At 51.9% G+C, this 9,711-nt stretch overlaps 1 protein-coding gene across 1 annotated transcript; it reads left to right on the forward strand.

Moving 5' to 3' along the window:
• The first annotated feature begins 1,217 nt into the window (after positions 1-1,217).
• On the forward strand, positions 1,218-9,146 carry LOC144136663 (uncharacterized). Its single transcript, XM_077669185.1, has 4 exons — positions 1,218-1,377; positions 6,323-6,604; positions 7,482-7,611; positions 8,089-9,146. The coding sequence occupies exons 1-4, from the start codon at positions 1,338-1,340 to the stop codon at positions 8,330-8,332; spliced, it is 696 nt and encodes a 231-aa protein (XP_077525311.1). The 5' UTR covers positions 1,218-1,337; the 3' UTR covers positions 8,333-9,146.
• The last annotated feature ends 565 nt before the right edge of the window (positions 9,147-9,711 follow it).

The following is a 9,711-nucleotide window of genomic DNA, read 5'->3' on the forward strand; positions in this document are numbered from 1 at the left end:
GATTTGTTCAGCAACGAACAAAGGGAGGAAACAAAATTCTGTGCAAACGGAATTCTCGGTGTCAATCACAGGTACAGTCGCGAGTAAAAAAGATTAGCCCAATGACGTCATCGGTGCGGTGAAAATCGCACTGCATGGCTGTCGCGACGCCGTGCTTTGCGAACACACCTGGCACTCTTGTTATCGGCTTGTTCGAAACAGCAGCGCCGAGCGTTGCTATCTGTGGCTGCTGCGGCACGTCACTGGTGTTAATCTTTTTTACTCACGACTGTACTATAACTTGAGCAAACGAGTAAAGGGAATGTGAAGAGCGCATTAGTGTGCTGTGTGAATTATGTAGATGGGAATGAGCAGAGTCTTCACTAGTGAGGAAAAGTACCTAGCAGTTATCACGTTGTCGTTTTGCTAAGTATTCATTACATTACGCGATGAAGCCGCCTCCAATAAAGGGTGCCAAAATCTCTTTAATTAACGAGTAAATAAAACATAAATTAGATGCCTTTTCTCTGTGGAAACAAATATTCTGACCTCTACAATGACGTGGTGAATCTGAGATGGCCTAACAACAGCAGGCCTCTATTTATTCTACTATACTAACTCAAAAGGTTTGTGCAAACCGAAATAAAAGTGTAGGGTGACACGTTTGCACTTTGCAGGTGTGGCCTAACAGAGCGCATAAAGTGTGCGAGGTGGCAGAATTTTAAGGACCAAAGTGGCCGCACCGGTAATCCAGAACTGAAGTGGTCTATAGTTATCCTACAACCACTTGGCCAGTACATAGGAGCCCCTCTATGGCCATGTACCACTGAAGATCTGCAGATTGTCATGGACCACAGAACTTACAGTTTATTCTTGGTTGCAGCAAACTTACACACAGAATGGCTAGGCCAATTTTTCTAACGTGCTCGAGCGCGGAACCTTACGAGCCGAGAAAAAAAATGAAAAATAAAACCGGCTTCGCAGAGGACAACCGGCGCGAGGAGAGTACGTCCACTCCACGTCATCCGCGGGTGGCCTCGTCCGGGCGCCGGTAGCCGACCACCTCGCTTGGCGCCCCTTGCCTGCCGAAAGTGCAAGTGGGGGGTGGGGAGGAGGGAAGGAGTCAGAGACGCAGCGAGTGAGAGTGGCAGCGGCGGTGGAGAGGGCGGGGGTCTGCTGGGGGAGCCCCTTTCTTCTCTCAGAGAGAGGCGCTGTTTACCAATTCTCCGCCTGGAGACCGGTATATAAGAGCGTGGCTGCTCCCCGAGAAGGCATCCAGATCGTGCTCAGCCTCTGAGGAACTCACACACAACCAAATCCCCCATACTTACCAGTGCGCGCCACTCATCTAAGTCAATATGAGGACCTTCGCCCTGTTCGCCGCGGTTTTCGCCTTCGGTGAGTACTTGCTTCCTTCCGACGATCCCTGACAGCCTGCGCCCTAATTAGCGGTTGGGTGGAGTAGCCATAATTAGGTTACGAAGGTTAATGAGCGGTCACGTGGTTCGGTTTATCACATCTCATCTAGTGACCAAGACATTGTGTGCATCTAAGCCTGTTACTGGCCAGGAACTTGGTCCTAACTAAACAGGGCTGACTTCGGGATACCAGTGGGCGAGGAACGGTTCCAGTGTTTGCTGTAGCTAACAGACGCCCACTACGGATCGTTCGACACCTATGCGCTAACTTGGGCATCCCATCCCTGAACTTCAGTTTCGGCACCCTAGGATGCAGATCGCTGGACCGCGTCCGGACGTCGATACTATGCGCTTATCTTGTCGAAGATGGAACCTTTATCGCATGCCACAGTCGCAGTGGAATCGGGTAGGAGACCGCACTGCAAAAAGTCGCGCACCGCTTTGCAATTTCTCTTAGCGACTGCATCTTCACTGCGCAGATCCCCGAGACAGGCGGATTTACTCTTCTCATGCTCGTTTCCTAGTGGAGCGCTAGACTTAGCGTGCTTCTATCTCTATCTTATATCTTCTTTATATCTTATATTATAGCTGCTATCTTGTTATCTTATATTAATGGCGCGATCAATTGGACCGAAGAAGTTTAAAGATCATCGCGATACAAGACATAAATGGGAACGAGCTGTATATTAAGCCGGGATGTCGCTGGGACATGGCATGCCGCGGCATTGGTGCCTTATTCCCACAGTGCCGCTGCTTCTGCATCTGATGGCTTGTCTTCACCCCTTCTGAGCTCAGCGGAGTTTCCTCACCGTCCTAATCGTCGTCTCTCTCAAAAGCCAGAAAAGCCCCTCACGAAATCAGCCTGGAATGTAATGACAGACAAAATGAGTTGAGGCCAGAACCAAAAAGTAGACGGTAGGAAGGGAACGCAGAGAAAGGAACTCTCAGGAGAACGACGGCGTTGACTTTTTTTTCATTTTCTTTGGATATATCTACATCTCTCGACTGCCGTCTCGCCGGTCAGGAGTGCTGCGGGCGTCTCGAGAGCGCGGCGGCAGCAACCAGTGTCCCAGTAACCCCAAAGCGGTCCTCTCGCGGCGAGGGATCGGCCCCTCGGCGGGGCGCTTCTAAAAAACCCCACCTCCTTTAGCTCTTTTACTTTCTTTCGTCAGTAGCGCTCCACTGAAGGGAGAAATAGATGCTGGCAAAAGTAAGAGGAACCCCGACACGGCATCTGCTCCCCGCTAGAAAGCTCACGGCGCTACGCCGCCCAACTTCTCCTCCTCCACATCCCAGAAGGGGGACCGTAGAGGGAAAGAAGAAAAAAAGATAAAAGTGCACGAGCGTTTTCACTTCTTTCCCGGGTTACCCCGTTAATGCCGCCGTAAGAGGGTTCTCAGCACGTGCGGGACGCGTTCCGAGTGCCCTGACTCGTGTATCCCGTCTCGAAAGGGCTGGACAGATCTGTGACGAAGCAGCGGCTCCCAAATACCTTCTGCTACATCCAGTCTGCAGCATGTGTGTAGAAGCGAACAAATTTAGAAGGCCACCAATGGAGATTTTAGCAAAGGCGGTTCGCACTTTTGGTCGCGCCTTCAGGGAAGGACCTCTGTCGCAAAGCGAATGAGACGGGGCACAGATACTTTTGCGTTTGCGCATATTCGTTTGATGCCATGTCCACAGGGCCACTCTGCTTGAAAATTCTTCTTTTATTCTATATAGCCGCGACGCTTCGTGCCGATAAAGCGCTTAATTTGAACGTAGGTCCGCAGTAGCAGGCGCTCGGGACCTGCACCGTCACAGTTACACTGCGATTTTCTGTCCCATACCTCCAGGCCTAGCCATAAAGATTAGATAGGTGAAAAGACCATAGTATATTTAAATACACACACACACACACACAGAGCAGGAACCTTCTCTGCCCCGCTTCGCAGAGGATAACCCTACTATTTCGCGGACTCCGGTCGAAGTGAATTTTCGCTCATGAGAACTGTACTTCATTAAAACAGTACTTCCAGAAGACAGAACTGTTAGGTTATAAAAACAAGACACACGTCACTCCCGCTTCAAGCGCCTGAATTCAATTGACGCGTCGTCGCCAGCCAGCCCGCAGGGGCGCCGTTGACTGTGCCCATTCTATCAAGGCTTCTCGTAGACCTGCCGAGGTAAACGTCCAGACAACGAGACAAGGAGGCAATCTCTTTTGCACCCCGCGCCGTGACCTGACAATGCGCCACCTCGCACGCGCCCAGAGGCAGATGCAAATCGCGCGCGCAGCATGCAGGCGAGAAAGCTCCCGTCGATCGCGAGCGAAGCAGCAGCAGCAGCAGCAGCAGCGAGCCCGTCTCGATCGGCCGCGGTAACCGCAACACGCGTCTTTTTCGAAACACCTTGAACTCAAACCAGCGGCACTGGACGGACGTGCCCGCACTCCCGATGATAAGCGCAGTGTTGCAAGCGTGCCGCTTCGAATCTCGTTGCTGGCGGATACTTTCGCAATGGAAAGGTTTCGGTCTTCCATGTGGAGCGAGGCACAGGCCCCGCCGTGCACGACGACGACATCGGCGATGGAGGAGGCAGTGGTCGGTTCCCCGTGGCGCGAGAAAGATGAGGTGATAAAGGCGAAAGACTGGCCCCAGCCAGCAACGTCTGAGGCCTACCTACCTGCCTACCTACCAAGCAAGCGCAGTGTGTGTATGCAGTGTGCGTCACGCATGTCTGAAATGCATTTCCTTCCGTCCTTCCTTATTCAGAAAGCGCCACTGGGCGCGTATGCGCTGACAACTTTGTCTTCTTCTGGCTTCATTAGCTAGCCGATGCAGAGATTTCGTGATGCCAAGGGTCGGTAACCCGCGGGTTTTCATGCAAATTGCCTGGGTAGACTATTTCGTAACTTGACGCCATGCCACGCATCGCACGTGTGTATACTCGTCAATACATAAATTGCAAACGCGCTAAAGCCTGAGATTCTCGTAGCGCTCCGGCGACCTTTTGTGCCTTTCAGATGTCGAATGCATTTCGCAACGAGACGAGTGATGCATGCAAACAGAAAGGGGAAGGCTATGTCTTTCTTTATTATACACCTACGAGGAAGACCGTGCAGTTAACCTTGAGGAGGCGCTCGCGACGCTGTCCGACTATCGTTGAGGCAGAACGCCGGCAACCCCGATAGTCCACAGTTTCTCGCGAGTGCGTGTACTGCCACCACTTCACCAGAGCTATATATACTACTGGCGCGCAGCGCAAGCAAAATACTGCTGCAGCTACTCACGTAAGGCTTTATCGTCGAGACCGCGAAAAAGCTCGAAACGCGATCTGTCCCGTCTAATGTGTACACGCCCTGTTAGCGTATCGGACACCCGGGCTGATCTGGCGAGGGATACGGGCGCTATATAAGATAGACATGTCGCACTCCAAGCAGGGATCGTGACGCCGCAGAGGGCCAGCTGCAATAGTGTTCACTGCCCACACGAGCCCCTTTCTTTTGCTCAATGTAGGCCGCCGCTGTGCTGCAGCGTATTTTTAGATAAAGGTCACACTTCGGCAGAGAGGAAAAAAGTACAGCAACCCAACTGGCCAGCCAGCATTCAACGGAGCGTACGCGGCCGTTGGTGCTTGCGATTGTGCGGGACGCGTGCGGCCCGATCGCACCCGAAAAACGAAGACGGCTGCGGCGGCAGTCGTACAAACTCTACCCGAAGGCAGGTGGACGGATAATCTCGAGAATGCGACGACGACTTCGCTCGTGAAGGTCGCGCAGACAGAAAGACGAAAGAGGTTCCGTGTGCTCCCCGCGAGCCTGCTGAGCATCCCCCCGAACGAAAGAGAAATTACAAAGACCATTAGACGACGCTGCCCAGAAAGGGAAAAGACCACTCGCTTTCGAACGACACAATCGTGCCGCTGACGGGGAGAACAATCTTCGAAGGGTACGGGAGAGCGTTGATCGCGTCCACTGTCCTGCTCGGAGCTTGCTTTCGGATACGAGGAAGCCAACGCTCCGCCACTGAAGAATTCGGACCCCCGCCCCCTCCGAACACGTGAGGTGCCTACAAACGCGGGGAGACCGGAGGGGTGGGGTGGGGTGCCGAAAGGAAACGCGCCGCGGGACGTGCTTAAGCTGTACAACGGAAGCCCACAGCAGAACCGGGCGCACGACTGTGACCCGGCACCTGCGACTAGTTTCTTTCGACTCTGGAATGCTTGCCTAACGCGATTGGTGCTCAAGGATGGATGTACGTGTGTCAATGCCCCTAGCTGTACACGTTCTTCTGATGGGTGCCCCTCTCCCCTTCATTTTCTTTTTTTTTTTGCTACGGTCGCCTTCTTGCGGGACAAAAAAGAAAGAAACACTCCTCGACCGCGTGACCTCGCCACGACGGGGAGGTACACGCGAAAGCTTGTCAAAACAGACAGATTAGTATAGTTAAGAAGGGTGGAAGGGGGGGGGGGATTAAGAAGCTTTCTGCAGCAGTTTAAAATGCAAAAAAAAGGTATACGAAACAACGAAATTCTATTCACCCTTTCGCCCGCAAAAGGGGGAAAGAGTCGTTGAACCTTTTCTGCTCAACGCTTGCTCACGTTCTTGCGGCAATACATTCAAATGTGCCGTGTCACGCACAAGCAGTTGGGAAGCACAACAGCAGTATTCAAGCGGCGCACTCAAACTCATTTCTTTACAACGCACGGCGTCGAACAGACCAAAGCGGCGCCAATCATACGTTATCAGCGCATGAACCCTTAGTTGTTGAGCTTATTACTCTGATCGCAAGTTCTTTTCACGCTTGTCTTTAGATCTTGGCACTGCAGCTCTATGCAATATGCAACGAGATCTCTCGCGCAAGCTATCACTTAGGTACGTTCTCACACGGCAAGCCAAACTAACCAATCGTTGTCTGTTTTTTTTCTTTATTCGTTTTCCGCAGCCGCCTACCAGGTCAACGGAGAGGCATGCAACTGCCACCTGCGCGAGCTGGATCTCTGCGCAGCCACATTGCTGCTCTTCAACCAGAACCCATCCGGAGTGGCCACCACCGACGCTGAGGTCGACAAGCAGTGCGGCTTCCTCAAGGAGTCCCAGGAGTGCTTCAGGAACTTCACCAGCCGCTGCGCCACCCCCCTGCAGAGGGAACTGATCGGCTTCGTCGCTGAGGGATCCCAGGAGCTCTTCAAGCAGTTCTGTACCAAGGGAACTGACGTCAGGACCAGTGAGTACCCCTTTCTGGAACTCCCCTTCCTGGCCACACGAGGCCAAAGCGGTCCCGCGTATAAATCCGACTTCAGCATAAAGCAAGGAATCGGGATTGTTTCCAACATTGTCCATCTTCTCGAACAGCAAAGCACGCTCAAAGCATTACGCTTAGAACGCGAGTCGCCAACGCATGTGTGCTCGCGCGCATACGGAATTTCTTGTAGCCATCATCATTTTGCCTTGCACGCCAAAGACTGCACATTAATACGTCGCGTGGTGTTCTGAAACATCAGCGTGGCGCTGTTGAGCCAGCTAAACTCTATGGTATCGCGAAAGAATATCGACAAAGAGAACCCTGACATACAAATGTATCATTAGCTTTTCAAAGCATGCTCTTTACTTGTTAGTAACCCGGACGCCATGCCATAACGCAGCACTTGGTAGCGATTACTTTGAAACGTAATCTATTCTTCACTTGGCAAAATTCCAGCATACTCTTAGCTGCCTGGCCTCCTGAAAAAAAAATTCTTCCTTATATTCATGGCCGCAACTTTTCCTTAGTCGTCGTAAAAGGAAGAAACAAAGCGATCGGGTGACTCTCGCGCAAAGAAGCAAATACTTTTTTTATTTCTTCTGCTGTGGCCGTCGAACCTACAAGACCCGCTTTGTTTTCCTTATTGTTGGCTGAGGTCTTTGTTGACGCACTTTCGCGAACGAGCTGTTTGCACCCGGTAAAGACTCACCAGTGCATGACGTAACCGGTGGCGCAGCCAAGCGAATTGAGCTACCGCCTCGGAGTTTAGCTTTTGGTGACGGAAAGCCTTTGTACCAAGCGGAGGCAGCCTTACTTTAAAATGGGAATTTTAACACTTTTTTTTTCTTCCTTCCCGCAGACTACCTGAAGCACGCTCCTTGCCTTGGCCAGACTCTGCCCGACCAGAAGAAGTGTCTCACCGACATCCAGGCTGGTCTCGAGAAGGTCTCCACTGTTGCCTTCAACGACCGTGTCCCAGCTGCCTGCTGGTACGTCTTTCTGTCCTTCTATTGGCTCCGGTCGTTGTCAACACGAAAGCGCCGGTTCATTTGTCGTTATCTGCCACTAGTATATACTTATACTACCCCACGGACGATGGCTTTTGCCCTCGGAGATAAGAGAGAGAGGCATATGAAACAAACTCCGTAATTTTTTCTCCAGTAATATAACGCATAACGTAGTCAGCGATTTTTTTGTAATTTACTGCTAACCTCAAAACGAGGAGTCAACCATAGCAATTATCGCTCGCTGGCAGGCTGTAAATTCTCCGCAAGAGAGCATAACATCTGAGTTAGAACATCTTTGAGAAACAGTTGAGTACGCATAAAAAAGTTTTTTCATATTCTGGAGCATACAGCATTCAGCGTTGCTTACTCGAAGCCGCTGCAACTCTCGTCCTTTATCCGCGCTGCCTTTTTTGCGTAGGGAGGAATGCGACTAACTTCCCTTTTCTTTCCCTCGCGCAGCATGTACAACCGCTACCAGGGCTGCACCCGCAAGGCCATCTCCAGCAAGTGCGGTGAGGAGGCCATCGAGTTCGGCGAGATCCTGGTCAAGATGGCCGCCTCCGACCTGCCCAACGTGGTGTGCACTTCCTACGGCGAGGCCAACGCCAGGTGCAACACCCTCCTGCCACCCCCCGGCACCAAGCCCTCCGGCAAGCCCACCTCTGTGCTCTCCCGTCTCTTCTCCGCCTACCTGGGCAACTAGAGGACGACGACGCACTGCTGGCAGCAGCGCTGCTCGGCCCTTCTGAAGCTTCCCCTAAGATCGGATGCCATCCCCCGCCCTCTTCCTCGAAACGACCACCGAAGCCTAACGGACTCTCGCGGCGGTTGTGCTTTTGTTTTTATAGTTTCTTCCCTCCTCCGCCACTTCTCCTCGCTACTCTCCCGGAAGGCCCGGGGCGGAACCTGCAGGACTGCCGCCCGCCCGGGCCGACTCCTCCGTCTTGTCTCGGCCGGCACAAACTTTCCCGTTGTTTCGCTCGCTCCGTCCCCCTCCTCCTCTTTTCCACCCGCCTTCGTACGAGGAAAAGCAGGACAGCAGAAGCACACACAGAACTCACACGGCACGCTTGTCAGCGAAATTAGGGCGCTTCAGAAGAGGTGTTCCTGTACAATGGCATTTAGTTTATTATCGGCGTCTGGGAGTAGATAACCCCAACGCAAAGTGAGCGATAGTGAATGCACAAAAAAGGACTGCAAAAAAATACATATAGAACGTGGTTGAATAGCAAGCCTTTGCATTTGTTTTTGGGACTTGTCTTGCCGACTGCGTGATCTCAAAAAGGAAAAAAAAAAAGCAGATAGGTGTTGACGTCACGCAATCCCTAGAGTACGAAAACAAAAAAAAAAGTGAGGTAGTATCTGCAAGGATCAGCGACGCGGTCTCCGAATGCATGTGGCCCTGTGGCCATATTGACCAGTGTGTGTGTGCCTTGATCAAGGGCTGGACTCAACGGCCTACCTACTCTGTAGGGTTTTGCGTGAATAAAATTCCTAATGTTATTACTGTTTTCCAAGTCTGGCTGTCATTTACCTCGTTGCTTGACCCTGTTGTTGGAGCTGTGACTCCGCACAGGCGTCGCGTCTAGCATACTGCCCCGAACAGGACTGGGATATCAAAGCTGAAAAAAAAATGCTTACATGTTCTGAAAAATTGGATAACTGTCACGACTGCTTACAACACTGGACAGCTAACAACTCCGGCCGCACTACCTTCACTTGAATTTCATTACCTCGCTTCCTTGAGACAATTGCGCCTTAAAAATGCATTTCCACCATTTCGTCTGGCAGGTCACCGGTAAACAGAGAGAGGCATCTGTGCCAAGAGCACGCTGACTTGTTGCTTCTGCGTATGGTTTAGTGTCTGGCAAACTTGCTGCACTCTCATGCTTTGAGCGCAATCGGTGCTATCGGCCATGGAGAACAGGACAGCAGAATATTTTTTTTTTTCTGGCAACTGTTGCCAAGGCTAGCTTGTACTACGCTGCCAGTGCAAATCAGTTGTTCCCCTCAAGATCAAACGGAAGCTGGGGAGGTCCTCCGCCGAGGCCGGTCGGTTTTCTTTGCAATCGCCTGGATGCC

The sequence above is a fragment of the Amblyomma americanum genome, chromosome 6 (genome assembly GCF_052857255.1).
Source record: "Amblyomma americanum isolate KBUSLIRL-KWMA chromosome 6, ASM5285725v1, whole genome shotgun sequence".
Classification (NCBI taxonomy): Eukaryota; Metazoa; Arthropoda; class Arachnida; order Ixodida; family Ixodidae; genus Amblyomma; species Amblyomma americanum.

Coding starts and splice junctions, on each gene's coding strand:
- LOC144136663 (XM_077669185.1), top strand. CDS start 1,338: ATGAGGACCTTCGCCCTGTTCGCCGCGGTTTTCGCCTTCG. Junction 1,378..6,322: donor CGCCGCGGTTTTCGCCTTCG/GTGAGTACTTGC, acceptor CGTTTTCCGCAG/CCGCCTACCAGGTCAACGGA. Junction 6,605..7,481: donor GGGAACTGACGTCAGGACCA/GTGAGTACCCCT, acceptor TCCTTCCCGCAG/ACTACCTGAAGCACGCTCCT.